This window comes from Anomaloglossus baeobatrachus (genome assembly GCF_048569485.1).
Source record: "Anomaloglossus baeobatrachus isolate aAnoBae1 chromosome 5 unlocalized genomic scaffold, aAnoBae1.hap1 SUPER_5_unloc_22, whole genome shotgun sequence".
NCBI lineage: Eukaryota > Metazoa > Chordata > Amphibia > Anura > Aromobatidae > Anomaloglossus > Anomaloglossus baeobatrachus.
In genome coordinates, this window is record NW_027441798.1 from 1,185,264 (window position 1) to 1,209,882 (window position 24,619).

Consider the following 24,619-nt stretch of genomic DNA (forward strand, 5'->3'; position numbering starts at 1 on the left):
ATACATATAGATCAACACCCCATAGGACAAATAGAATTTGAAAAAAAATTCCCAAATGCACCAATTTCTCAGAATTTGTTTTTTCCTCTCTATATTATGGGTAAGTGCAAATTCATAATGAAAATGAGTATTAATCTTCCTGACAATCTCCTCAACCGAGGGAACTGAAGGGAGTTTCCACTCTATAGCCTGACATCGTCTGGCCGAGGTAAGCATATCAGCAATAACAGGTTTCACATTTTCAGGGAATTTATCAAGTCCTATATTCAGGATTGCCAGTGGAGCCTCCATTACTAAATGAAGACAAGTTACAGATGAAACTAGATCAATCACCTGCTCCCAAAATACCATTAGTTAGGACAGGATCACCATACATGCCCCAGAGTGCCTTTCTGAAGACAGCCTTTGCAACAGGAAGGGGAATAATCAGGGATCATGTGAGCCAATTTGCCTGGAAACAGATACCACCTTGTATATTTTATGTAATTTGTTCTAGGTGATTTATACAAGCTGAGGTCCTATAAGTCCATTCCGAGGCAGCCCACCATTGTTGAGGGAAGAATGTAAAAGATACCTATTGCTCCCATTTTACCATGTATGACAATAATAACTATATAAAATTGAGACTTCTTTAATATAATATTCCCCTTTTTGAAAAAGTCTATGCAGAGAGAGAGGAGGTGAATTGTACCCAATGTCAGATCCTGTACTAAGGAGATGTCTCACTTGGAGGTATTGATAAAGCAACTTCAATGTGATCAAACTTTCTCAACCATCTCCAAAAAGGACATTAACTGAGAATCTCTATAAATAGCCGCCAAATTCGAAATGCCACTCTCTTCCCAATTAGCAAGACTTAAATAAGGGAGATGGGTTTCTAAGGATCTAATATAAATATCCAATAAAAGAACAGAGAGAATCACTTCACCCCACCTCCTTCACCTACACAAGAGAAGAGATAGTAGGGAGGTAAAAAAAACAACTTCCATTAAATGGTTTAATTAACATTACTTCCAAAAGGCTTTGAGTAGCCCATGTAAATTTCTCTTAGTGGGCAACAAATTATAATTTGCAAGTAAAAGATTTCTCTTTTTCTAGGTATGATAATAGCTTCTAACTTTGTAAGTTTTGTGATGTTCAAAAATAACCCAATTGTGTGTTAAATATTTCCCTCATTCTAAACATGTCAAGGGTTTCTCCCCTGTGTGAATTCTTTTGTGTTTTCCAAGACTTGATTTTCGGTTAAAACATATCCCACATTCTGAACATGAATATGACTTCTCACCCGTGTGAGTTCTCTGATGTGTAACAAAATGCAATTTATGTGTAAAACATTTCCCACATTCTGAACATGAAAAAGGCTTCTCCCCTGTGTGAATTCTCTGATGTGAAATAAGATTTACTTTTCGCTTAAAAAATCTCCCACATTCTAAACATGAAAAAGGCTTCTCCCCTGTGTGAGTTCTCCGATGTCTAGCAAGACTTGAATTTTGGGTAAAACATTTCCCACATTCTGGACATGAATATGGCTTCTCACCCGTGTGAGTTCTCTGATGTGTAAGAAAATGCAATTTATGTGCAAAACATTTCCCACATTCTGAACATGAAAAAGGCTTTTCCCCTGTGTGAGTTCTCTGATGTGAAATAAGATGTAATTTTCGGTTAAAAAATCTCCCACATTCTGAACATGAAAAAGGTTTGTCACCTGTGTGAATTCTGTGATGTGTAACAAGACCTGATTTTTGGCTAAAACATTTCCCACATTCTGAACATGAATATGGCTTTTCACCTGTGTGAGTTCTCTGATGCTTAACAAAATTTGTTTTACTGTTAAAACATTTCCCACATTCTGAACATGAATAAGGTTTCTCACCTGTGTGAGTTCTCTGATGTGTAACAAAATTTGTTTTCCAGTTAAAAGATTTCCCACATTCTGAACATGAATAAAGTTTCCCACCTGTGTGAATTCTCTGATGTGTAACAAGATATGATTTTCGGTTAAAACATTTACTACATTCTGAGCATGAAAATGGCTTCTCCCCTGTGTGAGTTCTCTGGTAACTAACAGATTCTAAAGAAAATCTTTTCTCCCCTATGTGAATTTTTGTAATATTTTTTTGATATTCTGAAGTTGAAAATGGCTTCTTTGCTGTAATAACACTTTGATTTTTAATGCTGCTTTTGTGACATTTATTTTTCTTAATAGTCTGTAATGATTCAGAATATATGACTTGTTTAAAAGAATCAGATGATACATCTTTGCTGTGAAGGGATGATGGTATATCTTGAATAGTGGCATTCACTTCAGTTATATCTTGTGTGCTATCAAGGTCATCTGATTTTAAATTTGAAGATGTCAGTTGTGCCTCTGTTTTCCTGGTACAGTCATCTGCCAAGAATTAAAATTATTTACAATAACATATACAAATTTAAGGATATAATTTATAAAATAGCTTGTAATGCCGTTACCGGTGTCCCCGCAGTGCCCTGCAGCCTTTCCCCGGTTCAGGTCTCCTGGGAGTGCGCTTAGGGTACGCTTATATATTCTTAAACAGCCAAAGTGCCCTTACCCGGAAGTGCCTCACAAACTACGGCTGAGAGGCACTAGGTATTTAAGGCATCCTCCCTCTATGGGAGGAGCCTGGGCAACATGGTCTATCGTTAGAGATATGTTGCTAGTTGTCAGTTCCCGTTCTGTTTTCGGAGTCTCATGCTGTGTGTGATAACACGTGTCTGTTTCCTAGTGTACGTTGTGCCCACTGTAGTTGCTACATATGTCTATACCAGCTGTGCCTGTTGTATCTACTGCACCTGTTTTATTAGCCCTATCCATTGCACCTGCCTGCACAAGCCGTCTGGTCTGCACACGACCACATCAGTGACTGTCAGTATCCAATCGCCGACTCCTGGGGTCAACCATCACAGTACCAAGTCTCCCTGGCGTTACATCTGGCAGCTACCTCCTAGCACAAGCCTTTCCTCACCATCAGAGGCTAAACATGTGAACATATAGTGAACATGGTAAATAAAAAACATTGTGTAATTTCCCTAACTTTTTGCAATTTCACTGCACTTAGGGATTTTTTCCACCATTTTACAGTATACTATATGATAAAATGAATAGTGTAATTCAAAAGTACAACTCATTCTGCAAAAATAATCCTTTATATGTCTATGTTGACTGAAAAATAAAAAAAAGTTATACTTTTTGGAAAAGAAGAAAAATCGCCTGGGGGTGAAGAAGTTAAATTTTACAAATCCTGTGGGTGGGCTGCCCGGCCTCCATGTACCCACTGTGAGATAATCCTAACCCCCCTCATATGTTACAGTTACCCTGTGCTGAACTTTGGATATAAACGCCCCTATCAGCACATTCATCAGAAGGGAGAGAAGGAAGATCCATCAATAAGAGGCCGAGATTCTAGGAAGATGAATTCATTGCCCTCAGTGGGAGAAACAATAAGAATCTTGTCAGGGGCGGACACAGACTGCAGGGGGCCCCTGTGCAAGAAATCTTTCTGGCCCCCCCCTCATTCGGTAACAAAATGATGTAAACATATAGATTGTTGTGTTTATTCCTAGTTTAAGACACAACTACTAAATCTAAACAATCACTAAGCTCCATATTCACCATCTGGATATAACACAGACCAGTCCTGCCGCCCTTCTATCTGCTGCAGCTTCAGCGCTGTCTCCAATGCTTCTACTTACATTGGCTGGAGATGGCACAGCCTGTATACTCTGTGTATGGTTTGCAGCTTGTCAGTGGTATACGGCTCAAGAGTCTGAAGCCAGTGATTGTCTTCAGCGGTCACATGAGGCACCTGGGCTGTGATGTCTGCAGCCATTGTAATCAGAAGCATCAGGGAATGTAACACTAGAGCTCTCAGGTGCAACAAAGATGAGGATTTATAGTTTATTAAAGGGATTGTCCAGACACAAGGTCATTACCTGGAGGCCAGATTCTGTAAAAATATCAAAATAAATTGTGTTCCCCTGTTTTCACCCTTCTGGATCCAGCGCTGCCGCCCTGTGCTCTGTGCCAGCATTATCTCACCATTCTACGGGACACAGGATCGCTGCAGCCTGTGATGCCTGCAGTTCAAGTCACCTAAGCACTGCAGCCGATCACAAGCTGCAGCGGTCCTGTGTCTCGTAGAACGGTGACATAAATAATGCTGGCACAGACCACAGGACGGCCTGCGCTGGATCCAGGAGGGTGACTGTAGGGGTGAATAATTTATTTTGTTAGTTTTACAAAATTGAACCCTTATTAGATCCTTTTGCCAAAAAATGACTTTACAGTACATGTATTATTTCACACAACTCCTTTATAGGGAACCCGAAAGCTGAGACCCATGAGCCGTGGGCAGCCTGTACCAAGCAGTGGCTGTATGATCACAGCCAGGGGTGTGTGACCCTGACAGCTGAGACCCATGAGCCGTGGCAGCCTGTAACAGGCAGTGTCTGTATGATCACAGCCAGGTGTATGTGCCCCTAAAGTGCTGCAGAGATTCAGAGGAGTAAAAACACTTTAATAGATGTTTGGGACTGAGCCGCATCAAATACTAGTCATATAGATGTGATGTCTGATACACGCTGCTCAATCCACGGACAACATGTATCCGCTGGCTGGATCCTTTTAAGCAGTGCTCTACATGACAGGTGAGTACAGCAGAGAAACAGAGGAAATACAACAAAAAACAGCCGCACCATAGACATCATTAAAGAAGGCCCCACTAGCTTGTTTACTGATGGAATGTGTGTTTATGCATGTAGTGTCATAATATACTCACCTACCGCTGCTCTCTCTGGTGGCCAGCGCTGTTCTGTTCCTCTTCTCAGTGACATCACTGCTCTCCTGCATCTCTGGTGTCCAGCGCTATTCTGTGCCTCTTCTCAGTGACGTCACCGCACTCTAGTGTCTCCAGGTCACTCTGTGCTCTGCAGGACCCAAAAGTGACTTACAATGCAAGTCTATGGAGCAACAGAAAGAAGATCAATGGGCTTTAATTGTAAAAGACCTCTGGCTCAGAGTGTAGTGTGACCTGAGCTACTAGAGAGCGGTGATGTCACTCAGGAGAGTAGAAGAGTGGAGGTAGGTGAGTATATAAATACACTCACACTACATTACATGCACACTCCATTAAAAAAGAGAGTAGGAGTCTTCTTTGTATGTATTCACCTATATGTGCACATGTGACTTCACCACATCGGCATTTCTCAGACTTGTAATAGAGCTGAAATAATATGAACATATAGGTGAATACGAGGATGTATACAGAAAAATACTCAGCTTTTGCAGAGGTGATGAATCCTCCCTCCTGCAGGCCTCTAACAAGTGAGGGAAGGGGCCTGTGTCAGCTCAGCATAATTGACTCGCCCACCCAGGGCTATGGGACACCCGGTGCCGGGCCGGACTAGTCCGGGGGTCATCAGTGGTGGCGGGACCTGACTCCGTGGCCCTGGTGGGTGTCAATTAAATAGGGCTGGTGAATAAAGTTTATGGATATCGTGATGCCACCTGTGGTTTGCGGCTATTAAGCCGCCGCTGCTGTATGGGGCCTCCGGGGCTGATGGAATGGCAGCTTGGATGGTCCTGCTCCCCACAGGTGGAACGGCACCCCGGGGCAACAGTTGGTGCTCGTGAGAGTCTATGGTGTGATGTTGTGTGAATAATACGGTGCAGGGCCGACAGGCAGTGAAAGAAACAGGCACAAACAGTAGTCTCTTTACCTTCTCCTCTTTTACTTGGCAACAGTGTAGTCCAGGGAGACCGTCACAGGTGGTAAAGATGATCCGGCCGGCCTGGAAGTGCCTGGGGGTGATCTCCTTGGCCAGTTGAGTATGAGGCCTACTCCCTGTTCTTTCTTTTCTTTTACAGGACCCTGCACTCTGAATTTAGCAATGGCCCTCTTGCTGCTGGGACCAGTGGTTCGTCCCTTTTTCTGTGTGGTAGGCTGCGCAGGCCCTCTCGGGTGCTTCTCTGCTGGAGTCCTCACCGGGCCCTTGGAATGCAACTGTACCTCCAGATTGCTGATGGGCCAGGGGGCTTGCAGCTCTCCTGCCCTCCGGATTCGGCCACCAGGGAAGGATTTTATACCCTGGCAACCACAGACTCCGATGTCCGAGTCTCTTCTGTGCCTGTCTGCAAATCTTGCTTCACTGGGCCAAGCTATTCCAGCTCTAGGCCCCAGTTCCACAAGACAGCACACTCTGCGTCTGGACTCTCTGCTCTCTCGCTACAGACTGAACACACTAACTCCTCCCTCAGGTCAGACAAGGAATGCTCCCTCAAAAAGTGTAAGAAAGCAGGTTGATATACCGCGCCACACCACAGAAGCCAAAGGTTGTTAAAAGTAAATCCCTTGTTCTTTATTTTCACAGGTCTACGCGTTTCAGGGACATATCCGTCCCCTTCCTCAGGACAATGTACAGAAAATACTATCTAGTATCTAGTATAGATAGTATTTTCTGTACATTGTCCTGAGGAAGGGGACGGATATGTCCCTGAAACGCGTAGACCTGTGAAAATAAAGAACAAGGGATTTACTTTTAACAACCTTTGGCTTCTGTGGTGTGGCGCGGTATATCAACCTGCTTTCTTACACTTTTTGAATTTTCTCATCACCGCGGGACCGCTGCCTCCCACACCATCACATCGTGATTTACATGCTTTGAAAGGGGTTGTGACTGGCACAACCGAACCAGGTGAGTTGACCTGCCAGTATTCACTTCCACGTGTATACCGGGTAAGACCCTATTTGCGCCTTATCTTTCCACAGTTATCTTATCTAAGGAATGCTCCCTGGAACTCCAGGTTCGGAGCTCCTCCTGCTGGCCTGAGGGAGAAACTGCGTTGGATGTTGAACTTACTGGCCAAAGATTCCCCCAATTACCTCCATGCTCAGCATTAACCCTTTGGAGGGGCAATGCTGTTGTGGCGACCAGGTCCTGGGGCGCCACATAATCATATGCGCTCAGCTGTTCTGGCCCCTGCTTCTCCTATTAGTATTGCAGCTGCCACCAGCAAAGGAAATCTCCATATGTTTTCAGGCACTTGGGGGCCTATCCTGCTCAGAGCCCCTGTGCAGCTGCATCATTGTATATCCGCCAGTGAATCTTGTAGTTATAAAAGATGGATTAATTGCGCTCATTGGGAGAAACAATAAGAATCTTGTAGTTATGATACTTATTAATGGAGAACAAAAATAAAATAAATGATGTTACAAAGCAAGCTTTCCAGACTACTGAGGTCTCTTCATCAACTACAAGATTATTATTTTATTTCTCCCCCTGAGAGCAATCAATCTTTATTCATATTGAGAACACGGCACCAAACTAAGAATCTAGGAGGTCACCAGCATCATTACGCTCCGCTTTCTCTTAGGGGTCCACCATACAGATTAGATTCTTCTTCCCATGATTTTCTAAGTTGTCTGCACATTCTACGTACGCTGTCATTTGGCTTTGAAGATTAGAGCTCTGGGCAGCTAAGGGTCAACAATTTCAGGGGATAGGATGAATCCTACCTGTAAGATTTGACTGATACAGATCTCACTCCAACAGAAGGGCGTCCAATGCCCAAAATAATTAGGACAGTTTTGGGTGGATGAGCATCTGGTGGTCTAGCAGCAGAATGGTGACCATTTGATATGGCCGGACTACAACCCTGATGAAGCAGCCACAGCCGGTGATTGAGAAGAATCTGTGACTTCTCTGCATTTAGTGGTCACTACTCACCTGGGCGGTTATCTGTAGGAATCGCCTCTTTACTCCGCTCATCACCCCTCACATATGTCTCTGTAGTATTAATATGGGGCAGATCTTCACACTGAAACAAATATTGTAAAAGTCACAGACAGATTAAGAAGTCCCATCTATAATCAGCTCTAATCCTGCCATCTCCACCGCTCTCATTACACAAGTATAACACATATAATACTGGAGGGTAAAACAAGACTGAGCACAAGACCTTCACAGCCGTCTACACATCATAGGGAGATTTCATGGCTCCTTCTCTCCATCTACCTGATGATCCTGAGGAACATCGGGATCTTCTTGTTTACAGTCCTGTGGGAGAAGAGGATGGGGACATCTCTCTGGTGTTGTCCTCTTACTGGATAGAACTGGAGGAGACACATACAGGGACTGAATTCATTCCTTACATACAGATAATTATAGGCCGTGTGTATTTAGTCCTGTCTATTACCTGGTGATGTGAGGGGCTGGGGATCCTCCAACATGACGTCCTTGTACAGATCTTTGTGTCCTTCTAAATACACCCACTCCTCCATGGAGAAATAGACGGTGACGTCCTGACACCTTATAGGAACCTGACACATACAATGATAGCGTCACCCCCGATCCCTTCATAGCGTTACTGTATAATGTCCCAGCATTCCCAGCAGTGTCACCTCTCCAGTCAGCAGCTCAATCATCTTGTAGGTGAGTTCTAGGATCTTCTGGTCATTGATGTCCTCATGTATCGGGGGGTGAGGTGGAGGCCCCGTGATTGGGCTCAGGGCTCTTCCCCATCCCTCAGACACAGGGGCCTGACAGCGCTCACTAGAGGTCTTCTTCACTACTGTGTAATCCTGGTTATGGAGAGACACAGTAATAAATCTCACTACAGACATTTCCAAAGTCCTCACCTCTCCAGTTCTGTCCATCTATTATTCCCATAGATAAGAATGATGTAATGTGACGTCATCAGAATCTCTCACCTCTCCAGTAAGCCGGAAGAGGATCTCTAGGGTGAGGTGTAATATCCTCTCCGCCATCTTGTCCCTGTCCATATCCATCCTTCACGGGGCAATCAGGAGAAATCTCTTCTATAGAAGATCTCTACTGTGAGGATCCGATATTGTAGGGACCTGAATGGGGAGAAGATGACGATGTAACATCAGAAAGAATCCGCTGTAATAATACAATTACTGGAGATAATAAAGGGAAACATATAATGAGAACATTCTGGGGGAACATTATACTGTGTGGGGGCAGAAAGGGGCCGAGGACCGGGGACAGAAAGGGGCCGAGGACTGAGGGCGGGAAGGGGCCGAGGGCAGAAAGGGGCCGAGGACTGAGGGCAGAAAGGGGCCGAGGGCAGAAAGGGGCTGAGGACTGAGGGCAGAAAGGGGCCGAGGACTGAGGGCAGAAAGGGGCCGAGGACTGAGGGCAGAAATGGACCAAGAATTGAGGGCAGAAATGGGCCGAGAACCGAGGGCAGAAAGGGGCCGAGGACTGAGGGCAGAAAGGGGCCGAGGACCGAGGGCAGAAAGGGGCCGAGGACTGAGGGCAGAAATGGGCCGAGAACCGAGGGCAGAAAGGGGCCAAGAACCGAGGGCAGAAAGGGGCCGAGGGCAGAAAGGGGCCGAGGACTGAGGGCAGAAAGGGGCTGAGGACTGAGGGCAGACGGGTTTCCTCACTTCCGGCTTCTCATAGTTGGGGCGTTTGTATCTATCAGAGGAAAAGGAGCAAAAACCTCACGATTCATAGAAATCAGCAAGAGAAAATCACCAAGAAAGTCTCAGAGCTGAAGGGGTTAATGCCGCCTGCCCCAGTAATGGGGAATCTCCACACACCTTCACCTGCAGAGCCGCACACTAGATATATGGCTGCTCTGTGCTTACAGGACCTGTGATGATGTCACATGGAGGGGAGGAGTCAGTGTCACATGATCAGCTCCTCAGTGTAGTCCTATATTGGTGTGCACACACTGGATGAAAAGGTTTTGGTACCGTGTTAGCCAGTTGAAAAATTATTGAATGTTCTCAAATTGACTCTCCAAGACAGGAGACAAACTCTAGCGCAGCGCCACCTATTGGAAGTAGCGATCCTAAAAGTTAAATGTGGATTTTTAACAATCCTTTACAAATGACTTAGGATATATAGCCAGATCAGAATCCCAATTTGCAGACACGGTGTTTCGGGGTGCTTGCCCCTCGTCAGTGCAAAGTATGGGGTGTCTGATCTGGCTATGAGAAGCTTTGTGGGACCACGGGGGAACACTATTCTCCTTATGGAGACTTCGCAAACCGGTCTGGTTGCAAATAAAGTAAGGGGACTTATAGCTGCCATGCCCCTCTGCAAAATATTCAAATTGACTCTCCAAGACAGGAGACAAACTCTAGCGCAGCGCCACCTATTGGAAGTAGCGATCCTAAAAGTTAAATGTGGATTTTTAACAATCCTTTACAAATGACTTAGGATATATAGCCAGATCAGAATCCCAATTTGCAGACACGGTGTTTCGGGGTGCTTGCCCCTCGTCAGTGCAAAGTATGGGGTGTCTGATCTGGCTATGAGAAGCTTTGTGGGACCACAGGGGAACACTATTCTCCTTATGGAGACTTCGCAAACCGGTCTGGTTGCAAGTAAAGTAAGGGGACTTATAGCTGCCATGCCCCTCTGCAAAATATTCAAATTGACTCTCCAAGACAGGAGACAAACTCTAGCGCAGCGCCACCTATTGAAAGTAGCAATTCTAAAAGTTAAATGTGGATTTTTAACAATCCTTTACAAATGACTTAGGATTAGAGATGAGCGAACCGGTCCCGGTTCGGCTCGAGGCGGTTCGCCGAACGGGGGGTCTGGCTCGAGTTCGGCTCGTCGAACGTTCGACGAACCGAACTCGAGCCCATAGGAAACAATGGCAGGCAATCACAAACACAGTAAAACACCTAGAAAACACCCTGAAAGGTGTCCAAAAGGTGACAAACAACTCACAACATAACACAAACACATGGGAAAGTGACAAGGACATATACTCATGTGAAAACAAAACAGCTGGACAAGGAAAAAGAGGGAGACACACAGATATATGAGTATATGCAAAGAAACATCGATTCCATTATTGTGCAACTTGAGCCCTGCTCATTTTAGGCTTCCAATCTGGATAAATTGCCTGAGCTCGCCACGTACGCCTTGAGGATCTTGTCGTGTCCTGCAGCCAGCGTTCTCTCGGAACCTGTCTTCAGTGCTGCTGGGGGTCTGCTGGCAGATAAGCACACGTGTCTGTCCACTGACAATGTGGACCTGGCTCTCAGAGGACTTTTCTTCCCCTGGGTCAGCCAGGGGAGGCGAAAGGCACGCGTATTTTTGAGAGTGCTTCATGCAAAGCATCTTTTTCTTTGTCAAAAGGGGGGCTCAACCGATGCCAGTCAAGTGGGGTGTGTGTGGCCCAGTTAGTGGCAACGAGGGAGACTGTGGTTGGAGTCCCCTCGCTGTGTCTCTAAAAGAACCAAGATGAACAAGTCATGGCTCTCAGAGGACTTTTCTTCCCCTGGGTCAGCCAGGGGACGGGAAAGGCACGCGTATTTTTGAGAGTGCTTCATGCAAAGCATCTTTTTCTTTTTCAAAAGGGGGCTCAACCGATGCCAGTCAAGTGGGGTGTGTGTGGCCCAGTTAGTGGCAACGAGGGAGACTGTGGTTGGAGTCCCCTCGCTGTGTCTCTAAAAGAACCAAGATGAACAAGTCATGGCTCTCAGAGGACTTTTCTTCCCCTGGGTCAGCCAGGGGACGGGAAAGGCACGCGTATTTTTGAGAGTGCTTCATGCAAAGCATCTTTTTCTTTTTCAAAAGGGGGCTCAACCGATGCCAGTCAAGTGGGGTGTGTGTGGCCCAGTTAGTGGCAACGAGGGAGACTGTGGTTGGAGTCCCCTCGCTGTGTCTCTAAAAGAACCAAGATGAACAAGTCATGGCTCTCAGAGGACTTTTCTTCCCCTGGGTCAGCCAGGGGACGGGAAAGGCACGCGTATTTTTGAGAGTGCTTCATGCAAAGCATCTTTTTCTTTTTCAAAAGGGGGCTCAACCGATGCCAGTCAAGTGGGGTGTGTGTGGCCCAGTTAGTGGCAACGAGGGAGACTGTGGTTGGAGTCCCCTCGCTGTGTCTCTAAAAGAACCAAGATGAACAAGTCATGGCTCTCAGAGGACTTTTCTTCCCCTGGGTCAGCCAGGGGACGGGAAAGGCACGCGTATTTTTGAGAGTGCTTCATGCAAAGCATCTTTTTCTTTTTCAAAAGGGGGCTCAACCGATGCCAGTCAAGTGGGGTGTGTGTGGCCCAGTTAGTGGCAACGAGGGAGACTGTGGTTGGAGTCCCCTCGCTGTGTCTCTAAAAGAACCAAGATGAACAAGTCATGGCTCTCAGAGGACTTTTCTTCCCCTGGGTCAGCCAGGGGACGGGAAAGGCACGCGTATTTTTGAGAGTGCTTCATGAAAAGCATCTTTTTCTTTGTCAAAAGGGGGGGTCAACCGATGCCAGTCAAGTGGGGTGTGTGTGGCCCAGTTAGTGGCAACGAGGGAGACTGTGGTTGGAGTCCCCTCGCTGTGTCTCTAAAAGAACCAAGATGAACAAGTCATGGCTCTCAGAGGACTTTTCTTCCCCTGGGTCAGCCAGGGGACGGGAAAGGCACGCGTATTTTTGAGAGTGCTTCATGCAAAGCATCTTTTTCTTTGTCAAAAGGGGGGGTCAACCGATGCCAGTCAAGTGGGGTGTGTGTGGCCCAGTTAGTGGCAACGAGGGAGACTGTGGTTGGAGTCCCCTCGCTGTGTCTCTAAAAGAACCAAGATGAACAAGTCATGGCTCTCAGAGGACTTTTCTTCCCCTGGGTCAGCCAGGGGACGGGAAAGGCACGCGTATTTTTGAGAGTGCTTCATGCAAAGCATCTTTTTCTTTTTCAAAAGGGGGCTCAACCGATGCCAGTCAAGTGGGGTGTGTGTGGCCCAGTTAGTGGCAACGAGGGAGACTGTGGTTGGAGTCCCCTCGCTGTGTTTTACATGCTTTTAGAAGGGCATGAAATGGCTTGGAGGTTGACTTTCATCATATGCAAACTGTTGGCTACCAAAATGCTGCCTTTCCAACAACTGTGGTTATAGGCAATGAGGAACATACTGATGAAGATGAGACGCAGATACCCGATTGGGATGACAACTTAAATATTCGGTCAGGGCAAGAAGAAACTCGGTCTGAGGGGTAGGGGAGTGCAAACACAACAATTGATGATTAAGTTCTAGATCACACCTACTGTCAACCCACAGTCAGACACTCGAGGAGGTCAACAGAGGCGGTGGAGGAGGATGCAACCGACGTCGAAGTAACCTGGCGCCTTCCTGGACACAGTCGGAGCACTGGTAGCACGTCTACAACTGCATCCTCAGCCACCACTCTGCCTCTGAGCATTATTCGGGGTGGATCAACAGGTCGCATGGCCTCTAAGCCTTGCCTAGCCAGGTCCTTTTTTGACATAGAAAAAGATCGCCCAAATTATGTGATCTGTAAAATTTGTCATGGTTCTCTTAGTAGAGGTCAAAACCTCAGCAGTTTGACAACTTCTTCCATGAATCGTCACATGAATAAATATCATATGGCCCGATGGGAAGCTCACCGTGCTGCAATGCGGCCTAGCGGAGCGAACCATCCACCGCCTGCCCCTTCCAGTGCATCCGCGCGCTCGTCATCTTCTAGGACTGTGGGGACAGCTGTCACACCTGTTTTTCCACCCACAACTTCCACCACTGTAACCGCAACAGGCAGTTTGCTTGGTAGGTCGTCAGTTGGTTTGGAAGGGGAAACAAGTGAGTGTGTACAGCTCTCTCAGACATCGATAGCACCAACTTTGGATGAAGGCAACATCATGTCTCCGCCTGCACTTTCCTCACAAAGCTGCATTTTTCCAGGGACACCCGACTCAACACCGTCTACACACAGCAGCCAGATCTCTGTCCCTCAGATGTGGTCAAATAAAAGGCCACTTCCTGCGACCCATGACAAAGCGAAGAGGTTGACTCTATCCCTCTGTAAGCTGTTGACTACAGAAATGCTGCCTTTCCGCCTAGTGGACACACAGGATTTTAGAGACCTTATGTCTGTCGCTGTGCCCCAGTACCAGATGCCTAGTCGCCACTACTTCTCTAAGAAAGGTGTGCCCGCGCTACACCAGCATGTCGCACACAACATCACCGCTTCCTTGAGAAACTCTGTGTGTGAACGGGTGCATTTCACCACCGATACTTGGACCAGTAAGCATGGACAGGGACGTTACATGTCGCTGACTGGCCACTGGGTAACTATGGTGATAGATGGTGAAGGGTCTGCTGCACAAGTCTTGCCGTCCCCACGACTTGTGTGTCAATCCTCTGTCTGTCCAAGTTCCGCCACTGCTTCTGCATCCTCCACCTCATCTGGGTCCTCCACCTCCGCCCCAAGCCTGCCTGGTCAGGCCACCAGCGTTCTCACTGCGCAGAAGGAATCACGCACCCCTCATTACTATGCTGGTAGCAGAGCGCAACGGCATCAGGCGGTCTTTAGCTTGACATGTCTTTGAAATAGGAGTCACACAGCGACTGAGTTGTGGGCAGCTCTGGAGACTGATTTTGATAAATGGTTGTCTCCACTCAACCTGCAGCCTGGTAAGGCCGTGTGCGACAATGCTGCAAACCTGGGTGCGGCCCTTCGCCTGGGCAAGGTGACACACGTGCCTTGTATGGCTCACGTGTTTAACCTTGTTGTCCAGCAATTTTTAACACACTATCCCGGCCTAGATGGCCTTCTGACCAGGGCACGGAAACTGTCTGCAGTGCTCACTTCCGCCGTTCAACCGCCGCACCTGAGCGACTTGCATCGCTCCAGAAGTCTTTCGGCCTGCCGGTTCATCGCCTGAAATGCGATGTGGCGACACGCTGGAATTCAACTCTCCACATGTTACAGCGACTGTGGCAGCACCGGCGAGCCCTGGTGCAATACGTCATGATGTATAGCCTGGGCCAACGAGATGCAGAAGTGGGGCAGATCACCCTGATGGAGTGATCTCAGATCAAGGACCTATGCACCCTTCTGCACAGTTTCGACATGGCGACGAATATGTTTAGCGCTGACAATGCCATTATCAGCATGACGATTACAGTCATTTACATGCTGGAGCACACGCTAAACACTATTCGTAGTCAGGGGGTGGGACAACAGGAAGGGGAGGAACTACAGGAGGATTCATATGCGCAAGACACAACAACATCACCAAGGTCCAGACGTTCATCATCACCAACGCGGCAGGCATGGGACCATGGGGGACAGGGATCAACAAGGGCGCATGGTAGCAGGTGAGATGTTGAGGAAGGTGCAGGAGGACATGAAGATATGGAGGACGAACTGTCCATGGACATGGAAGACTCAGCAGATGAGGGGGACCTTGGTCAAATTTCAGTTGAAAGAGGTTGGGGGGAGATGACAGAGGAAGAAAGAACGGTTAGCACCTCTATGCCACAAACACAGCGTGGACTTGGTGCGCATGGCTGCGCAAGACACATGAGTGCCTTCTTGTTGCACTACCTCCAACATGACCCTCGTATTGTCAAAATTAGAAGTGATGATGACTACTGGCTTGCCACACTATTAGATCCCCGGGACAAGTCCAAATTTTGTGACATAATTCCACCCATAGAAAGGGACGCACGTATGCAGGAGTATCAGCAGAAGCTGTTACTCGATCTTAGCTCGGCTTTTCCACCAAACAACCGTGCAGGTGAAGGGAGTGATTCTCCCAGTTGTAACTTGACAAACATGGGACGGCCTCGTCATCTTCAACAGTCTACCCGTACCAGTAGGACCGTATCTGGTGCTGGTAACAGCAATTTTATGGAATCTTTTCATAATTTTTTTAGACCCTCCTTTGCAAGGCCACCAGAGACAACAAGTCTGACACATAGTCAACGGATGGAGAGGATGATACAGGAGTATCTCCAAATGAACATCGATGCAATGACTTTGCAAATGGAGCCTTGCTCCTTTTGTGCTTCAAATCTAGAAAAATGTCAAGAGCTCTCCAGTTACGCCTCGAAGATTTTGTCGTGTCCAGCTGCCAGCGTTGTCTCTGAACGTGTCTTCAGTGCTGCTGGGTGTGTGCTGACAGATAAGCGCACGCGTCTGTCCAGTGACAATGTGGACAGACTGACGTTCATCAAAATGAACAAGTCATGGATCCAGAAGGAATTTACTACCCCTGTGTCATCCTGGGGAGAGTAAATGCTTGTGGATTTGGAATGTGCTTGATGCAAATCAAAACATCCTGTTTGCAACTAGGGCACAAGTGCTGCCACTGATAAGGTGTCTGTGTGGGGCCCAATTTTTGGAAAAAAAGGGAGACTCCGCTTGGAGTAACCCTTGCTTGCTGTGTTTTTTAAAAATGATACAAGATGAACAGATCTGAAGGCAAGATGAAGCCAACATCATGTCTCCGCCTGCACTTTTCTCACAAACCTGCATTTTTCCAGGGACACCCTACTCAACACCGTCTACAGACAGCAGCCAGATCTCTGTCCCTCAGATGTGGTCAAATAAAAGGCCACTTACTGCGACCCATGACAAAGCTAAGTGGTTGACTCTATCCCTCTGTAAGCTGTTGGCTACCGAAATGCTGCCTTTACGCGTAGTGGACACACAGGATTTTACAGACCTTATGTCTGTCGCTGTGCCCCAGTACCAGATGCCCAATCACCACTGCTTCTCCAAGAAAAGCATGCCCGCGCTACACCGGCATGTCGCACACAACATCACCACTTCCTTGAGAAAATCTGTGTGCGACAGGGTGCATTTCAACACAGATACTTGGACCAGTAAGCATAGACAGGGTCATTACATGTCACTGACTGGGCACTGGCAAACTATGGTGAGAGATGGAGAAGGGTCTGCTGTACAAGTCTTGCCGTCCCCACGAGTTGTTTCAATCCTTGTTCTGTATGTAGAAGTTAATACACTGCTTCTGCCTCTTCAACCTCGTGTGGGTCCTCTACCTTTGCGCAAACCCTGTGTGGTCAGGCCACCCTTCCTTGCAACTGCGCACAAGGACTACCACACACCTCCTTACTATGCTGGCAGCAGAGCTCAATGCCATCAGGCGGTCAAAGTTTTACTTTGAAATGTATGGGAAATGTGAGTCACACCGCTATTACAGAGAATAGTAGTCAGGCAGGGTCAAAACATTAATTGAGGAACAGGAACAGAATGGGACGGCCAGGACTTAATCAGAAAACAAGCAGAGGTGAAATGCGTATCGGCCAACAAGGTACATAAACAGCAAGCAGGAAAAGTAGTCAGGTAACAAGCACACAAAATCATAAAACTGAACTGGGGGTAAAATTAACCAGAGGTTCATAGCTATGTCTGGCAGTGGTCTGCAGACAGGATGGGCATAAAAAAGGGTGTGGTGTCTTCCCATTGGTTGTAGCTGAATGATGGTATTTCATCTGTGAGATACCCACCAGCTACATTCAGCCAGAGATTCTGCATCTGTCAAGGTAATGCAGCCCAGTGGGTGAGCATAACCTGCGTCCACCTGCGCCGCTGGCATCGACTACTCTCCCATCATCAGCACTATTCATGAAAGGAACACGTTGTCACCTGGCGACCGGAGTACAAATTGACGGAGCGGACTCCGTTGGTGACTTAACAGCCGTGTGCGGCAATGATGCAAACCTGGCTGCGGGCCATCCTCAGGGCAATGTGACACACGTGCCTTTTATGGCTCACGTGTTGATCCGAATTCTCCAGCAATTTTTAAAACACCATCACGGCCTACATGGCCTTGTGCAGCGGGCACGCTCGCTATGTGCTCACTTCCATCGTGCGCACACAGCAGCTCAACAACTTTCATCACTCCGGAAGTCTTAGGGTCTGGCAGTTAAACGCCGGAAATGCGATGTTCCGACACGCAGGAATTGGAATCTGCACATGTTGCAGCGTGTGTGGCAGCACCGCAGAGCCCTGCTGAAATACGGTAAGACATATAGCCTGGGATAAGTTGATCCAGAGGTGGTGCAGATCACGCTGCTGGAGTGGTGTCAGATCAAGGACCTATGCACCCTGCTACACAGTTTTGAAATGTCGACGAAGATGTTTAGCACTGGCAATGTCATTCTCAGCGTGACAATTCTGGTCATCTACATGATGGAGCACACTGTAATTATTATTCGGAGTCAGGTGTTGGGACAAGAGGAAGGGGAGGAAGTACAGGAGGAGTCATATGCGGAAGGGATAACAAGATCTACGAGGTCCAGATGGTCAGCGGCACCTATGCGGCAGTCATGGTGAGGGAGAGGGATTAACAAGGGCGCATAGTATCAGCAAAAAGTGTTGATGAAAGTGCAGGAGCCCATGAAGAAATGGAGGACGAACTGGCGATGGGCATGGAAGACTCAGCAGATGAGTGAGAGCTTGCTCACATTTCGGTTGTGCGAGGTTGTGGGTAGAGGGCAGAGGAAGGATGCACGATTCTCACCTCTCTGCCACCAACACACCAAGGACTTGGTCCTCCTGGATGCACAAGACACATGAGCGCCTTCTTGCTGCACTACCTACATGACCCTCGGATTGTATGAATTTGAAGTAATCCTGAATACTGGGTTGCCACACTGTTAGATCCCCGGTACAAGACAAAATTTGGCGAACTAATTCCTGCCATAGAAATAGACGCACGTATACAGGAGTATCTGCAGAATGTGGTACGCAATCTTAGATCTACTTTTCCACTAAACACCAGTGCTGCACAGAGTGAATCTCAACACTTTGTCATGGATAGGAGGAAATGGTCTTTTACTTGTCCACATCGGAGGGACCGAGGGATGGCTGCTGTGCTGAGATGGCGTTGAGTACGGTGTCCCTGCACAGTTGCACTTTTGGTCATATCCCAAAATGAGTTGAAAAAGGACAGATGCTGTTGGAAAGGGGAACAGGTGTGTTGGAAAGGGGAAAAAAATTTTGGTCCGTGGATTTGGTGGTTAAACAACTGTAACATTTGCTGAAGAAACAACATCTGTTACAGTGGGACTGGCAGATTTGGATAAAGTGGTATATAATCTGTGACCGCTATATAACAAAAATTAATAAGAAAAGAAAGAGAAAGGTATATATCACCTTCAGCAGTCAGTGTCCACCGTGCTCCCAGTTGGAAAAGGAGAGGTTGGCAACTTGAAGGTTTGGTGGAGGATACAGAGCTGTGTGGCTATGAAACTAATAGTAGCCTGAACCGAGTTAGACGCCATTCGGATCTGGAGACTGTGAGCCCTGTTAGCGTCACAGGGTCCACATGCCCACCCAGCCCAGGAACTCCCTGTTAACAACACAGGGGCCATTGAGTACGCTGACCGTGTGCGTAGGGGCCACACCTGTGGACAGCAGGCGCATCAGCAGCAGCAGGCCTGTTAATGCCACTGGGCTGCACAAGCAGAACTGTTAGGACAGGAGCTGGTCTTAACCGTTCTGCGTTACCAACTGTGGTGGTGGCCTGCATCCACCACCCTATCCCTGCCTACCTCTGGCCTAAAGCCGCAATGGGTTCAACACATGGAGGTGTGCTCTTTCGGAGCATAATAGAAGACTGCGCACCTCCTTGTTGGCTCCAGCCCCTTTTATAACCTGGGTCCGCCCCAAACCAGGGTGAACCACAATGCACCTCCTGGAGACAAAAGCAGAGTGACACGTCATGAGTGGCATAACTAGCGTCCTATTTGGAAACGCAACTTCAATGATGACCTCATGGCTGCCATGACCCAAACACCTCACCAGTCATCGTCTGACCATCAATAATGCGGTGACAAGTCATAGGTGTGGGCCTCTGCAAGCCATTTGGGAGGACACCTGATGCCCTGTGGTCTATATGGGACCCCCACATCAGGGCCAGGGCCAAAGAGTTCATTACCGGACCTAGTCTCTGATGCAGGAAGTGCCTGAGCATGCTCAGTAGCATGAAATACAGTCTCTGAAAAAAGACTATCAGCTTTAGCATGGTGTCTAGGCACAAAACAGGACTTAGACCCGGCACAGAATGCAAGCACCTGTGCAAAGAGGCTTTTCACACTTAGTGTGGGAGCATGCGCTGTATCCCGAAATGAAGACTTAGCGTCAGGAATGGCACAGTCAGGCTGAGCATACTCACTAGGCGAAACACTGTAATTATGCTGCAGCTGGGGTACATCGGCACACGCATGCGCACTAGCTGCCTCTCCACACTTAGACGTGGAGGGGAAATTTGTCTTGGAGATGCTGTCTATGAACAGAAGGAAAAGCTAAAGGAAGCCTGACTTTCTATCCCTCCGAATTATGAAATGCAGCAATGAATTCCATGAGTTTGCTATAACATTAGCGTAGCTAAATGTGCATGAGGGTGTGATGTAGAGGTGCTAGAAATAGCTTGTCACCAGTGGGGCACTAATGGAATACAACAGCCAGTTCTATGATGCCACAAAATGGCAGTATTTTGTGCTATCATTATAGCTTATTAAAAACAGAGCACGAGGTTGTCATGCAGAGGTGCTGCACATAGATTTGCAGTAGTGTGAATAGACAAAAGTACAATAGCCACGTTTAGGATACAACTAGGTACAGTGAGTGTTTGCTAGTATAATGGCTGAGTTTAAAAAAGTTTGAGTGTGCAATGCAGGCAGATGTCCTGCAAATATCAGAATGTCAGAAATATACCAGAAATGAACCAGACATGACCAGAAGGTAAACTTCAGCTCTTTCTAACCAAGCTTCCCACTGACACAACTTACTTGTTAAATCATATACTTACCACACTACTCCCACCATGTTCACCTATGCCCTCACAGTCTTTGCCCCTCTCCTCCTCACTCTCCTTCGCTATCCCCACACCCCAGCACCCTCTAAGCAAATATTCATCTCCCCGTCCCTCCTGCCTTCTCATCTGTCCTCATCTGCTGACCTATTCCTGAACCTCAGATCGCTCCTAATATCGCGCAGACCATGCCGTCCACTCTCCTTCTCCCACCTGCTCTCCCTTTCTCTACTTCTCCTCACTGCTGGTGACATAGCCCCCAATCCTGGCCCCCCATGGATGGTACACCCCTCTTTATCACCCACCCACCACTCTCCACATAATAGTAACTACCGCAATCTATCCAACATAAAAACTATTCCCCTCTCACCGACTCCGCCGCCCCCTCTCTCAGGAGCGCTCTGGAATGCCCGTTCAGTGTGTAATAAACTGCACATCATTCATGATCTCTTTACCTCCAGCAATCTATCCTTTCTGGGCATCACCGAAACATGGCTGACACCATCCAACTCTGCCTCCCCAGCTGCACTATGCTACGGTGGCCTGCACTTCTCCCACACTCCTCGCCCTGGCAATAGACAAGGTGGAGGAGTGGGCCTCCTTCTTTCTAACAACTACAACTTCACCACAATCCCACCTCTACCCTCCCTCGACCTGCCTTCCTTTGAAGTGCACTCTGTCCGAATCTATTCTCCCTCCAACCTCCAAGTGGCTGTCATATACAGACCCCCGGGCGCCACCACTGCCTTCCTCGACCACTTCTCTGCCTGGCTTCTACACTTTCTCTCTGCTGACATTCCCACCATCATCATGGGTGACTTCAACATCCCCACTGACACTCGCCAACAAGCTGCTTCCAAACTCCTCTCCCTTGCTTCGTCTTTTGGCTTAACTCAGTGGTCCACCTCTGCCACCCACAAAGATGGACACACACTAGACCTCATCTTCACCCGCCTCTGTCCCCTTTCTGACTTCACAACTTCCCCCCTCCCCCTATCTGACCACCATCTTCTGACCTTTTCAGCCCTGTCCTCCTCACCTACCCCCCCTGTCCAGCACCTAGCACATCCCCGCAGAAACCTTGCACACCTCAACATGCACACCCTCGCCAACTCTATCCTCCCACTGTCCTCCATATCGTCCCTCCACGACACAGACAGCGCCACCACTTTCTACAACACCACCCTCACATCAGCTATTGATTCAGTCGCTCCCCTTGTGCATGGCAGAGTGAGACGAATCAATAGACAGCCCTGGCACAACAGCCTCACTAAAAAACTTAGGCAAAGGTCTAGGGCTGCAGAGCGGCGCTGGAAGAAAACGCACTCCCAGGAAGACTTCACCACATTCAAAAATGCAATTCACACATTTCGTTCAGTCCTCACCTCCGCTAAACACGATTACTTCAGAAACCTCATATCCTCTCTAACACACAACCCCAAACAGTTATTCAACACTTTCAACTCCCTCCTTCGCCCACCACTGCCCCCTCCAACCTCCCTCATTTCTGCAGAAGACTTTGCCACCTACTTCCAAGAAAAAATCGACCTAATAAGGCAAGTCTTCTCTGCTCAGCCACCACAACCCCTTCATGTAGCTGACCACTGCCCCTCCCCCATAAACTTCCTCCCCACCATCACCGAAGGAGAGCTTGCACGTCTGCTCTCAAAAGCGCACCTCACCACCTGCGCACTTGACCCCATGCCATCCCACCTCCTTCCCAACCTCACCACCATCCTTATTCCAGCCTTAACCCATCTCTTCAACCTATCTTTAACGACTGGAACCTTCCCCTCTGCCTTTAAACATGCAACAGTCACACCTATCCTAAAGAAACCTTCCCTCGACCCAACCTCTACTACCAGCTACCGCCCCATATCACTACTCCCACTTGCCTCAAAACTCCTGGAACAGCACGTCCACGCTGAACTTTCCTCCCACCTCTCCTCTAACTCTCTCTTTGACAACCTACAGTCCGGCTTCCGTCCACATCACTCCACCGAAACTGCCCTGACCAAAATCACAAATGACTTGCTTACTGCCAAAGCGAACAAGCACTTCTCTATACTCCTACTCCTAGACCTGTCCTCAGCCTTCGATACCGTTGACCACTCCCTCCTATTACAGACCCTCTCTTCCCTTGGTATCAGAGATCTTGCCCTCTCTTGGATCTCTTCATACCTCTCAAATCGCACTTTTAGTGTCTCCCACTCCCACACAACCTCTTCATCCCACCATCTCTCTGTTGGCGTCCCTCAAGGCTCTGTCCTAGGACCCCTACTTTTCTCTATCTACACATTTGGCCTGGGACAACTCATAAAGTCCCATGGCTTTCAGTACCACCTATATGCCGACGACACCCAGATCTACCTCTCTGGCCCAGATGCCACATCTCTGCTGTCCAAAATCCCGAAATGTCTATCTGCTATATCCTCCTTCTTCTCCTCTCGCTTCCTAAAGCTCAATGTGGCCAAAACTGAACTAATCATCTTTCCTCCGTCTCACCTACACTCTCCACCTGATCTATCTATTACAATAAATAACACCACGCTCTCGCCAGTACCCAAAGTTCGCTGCCTCGGAGTGACCTTTGACTCTGCCTTATCCTTCATACCACACATCCAATCCCTCACCACCTCCTGCCGTCTTCAACTCAAAAATATTTCCAGAATCCGCCCTTTCCTCAATTTGCAATCTACTAAAATGCTAGTGCATGCCCTCATAATCTCCCGCCTCGACTACTGTAACATCCTCCTCTGTGGCCTCCCTGCCAACACGCTTGCCCCTCTCCAGTCCATCCTTAACTCTGCTGCCCGACTTATCCACCTCTCTCCTCAATACCACCCCGCTTCTCCCCTCTGCATGTCCCTCCACTGGCTTCCAATCTTCCACCGTATCCAATTCAAACTTCTAACACTGACCTACAAAGCTGTGCATAATCTTTCCCCTCCGTACATCTCCGAACTAATCCCCCACTACACTCCAACACGTCACCTCCGGTCCTCCCAAGATCTCCTCCTCTCCTCCTCTCTCATTCGCTCCTCACACACCCGACTCCAAGACTTCTCCCGAGCATCCCCAGTCTCCTGGAACTCGCTGCCTCAACACGTCAGACTATCTGCTACCCTTGCAAACTTCAAAAGGAACCTGAAAACTCATCTGTTCAGAAATGCCTACAATCTACAATGAACTCGCTGCCGCCCGACCACCGTGCGGAGCTGCCGCCCGACCACCGTGCGGAGCTGCCGCCCGACCACCGTGCGGAGCTGCCGCCCGACCACCGTGCGGAGCTGCCGCCCGACCACCGTGCGGAGCTGCCGCCCGACCACCGTGCGGAGCTGCCGCCCGACCACCGTGCGGAGCTGCCGCCTGACCTACACCCCACCTATTGTCTCCTCCCCATAATCCTATAGAATGTAAGCCCGCAAGGGTAGGGCCCTCTTCCCTCTGTACTAGTCTGTCTACTGTAACTTGTATACGTATTTTGTATGTAACCCCCTTATGTACAGCACCATGGAATTAATGGTGCTCTATAAATAAATAATAATAATAATAATAATAAATATCGTTCCAATACTGTGAATTGACAAAAGTACAATAGCCACGTTTAGGATACAACTAGGTACACTGTGTGTTTGCTAGTATAATGGCTGAGTTTAAAAAAGTTAGAGTGTGCAATGCAGGCAGACGTGCTGCAAATAACGTTCCAATACTGTGAATTGACAAAAGTACAATAGCCACGTTTAGGATACAACTAGGTACAGTGAGTGTTTGCTAGTATAATGGCTGAGTTTAAAAAAGTTAGAGTGTGCAATGCAGGCAGACGTGCTGCAAATAACGTTCCAATACTGTGAATTGACAAAAGTACAATAGCCACGTTTAGGATACAACTTGGTACAGTGAGTGTTTGCTAGTATAATGGCTGAGTTTAAAAAAGTTAGAGTGTGCAATGCAGGCAGACGTGCTGCAAATAACGTTCCAATACTGTGAATAGACAAAAGTACAAAAGCCACGTTTAGGATACAACTAGGTACACTGTGTGTTTGCTAGTATA

At 47.8% G+C, this 24,619-nt stretch overlaps 1 protein-coding gene across 1 annotated transcript; it reads right to left on the reverse strand.

The window, feature by feature from the left end:
- Nucleotides 1-632: 632 nt before the first annotated feature.
- Nucleotides 633-8,870, reverse strand: LOC142259011 (uncharacterized). The gene is made up of 6 exons (XM_075331548.1): nucleotides 8,727-8,870; nucleotides 8,418-8,597; nucleotides 8,213-8,336; nucleotides 8,032-8,129; nucleotides 7,744-7,834; nucleotides 633-2,389 (listed from the first exon to the last, which is right to left on the reverse strand). The coding sequence occupies exons 1-6, from the start codon at nucleotides 8,802-8,804 to the stop codon at nucleotides 1,173-1,175; spliced, it is 1,788 nt and encodes a 595-aa protein (XP_075187663.1). The 5' UTR covers nucleotides 8,805-8,870; the 3' UTR covers nucleotides 633-1,172.
- Between the last annotated feature and the right edge of the window lie 15,749 nt (nucleotides 8,871-24,619).

Excerpts from the sequence above, each read along its gene's own strand:
- LOC142259011 (XM_075331548.1), bottom strand. The coding sequence starts at position 8,804 with ATGGATATGGACAGGGACAAGATGGCGGAGAGGATATTACACCTCACC. Across the intron at positions 8,337-8,417 it reads TTGAGCTGCTGACTGGAGAG|GTTCCTATAAGGTGTCAGGA; the intron begins GTGACACTGCTG and ends TGTATGTGTCAG. Across the intron at positions 2,390-7,743 it reads TCCTACAGATAACCGCCCAG|ATGACTGTACCAGGAAAACA; the intron begins GTGAGTAGTGAC and ends AATTCTTGGCAG.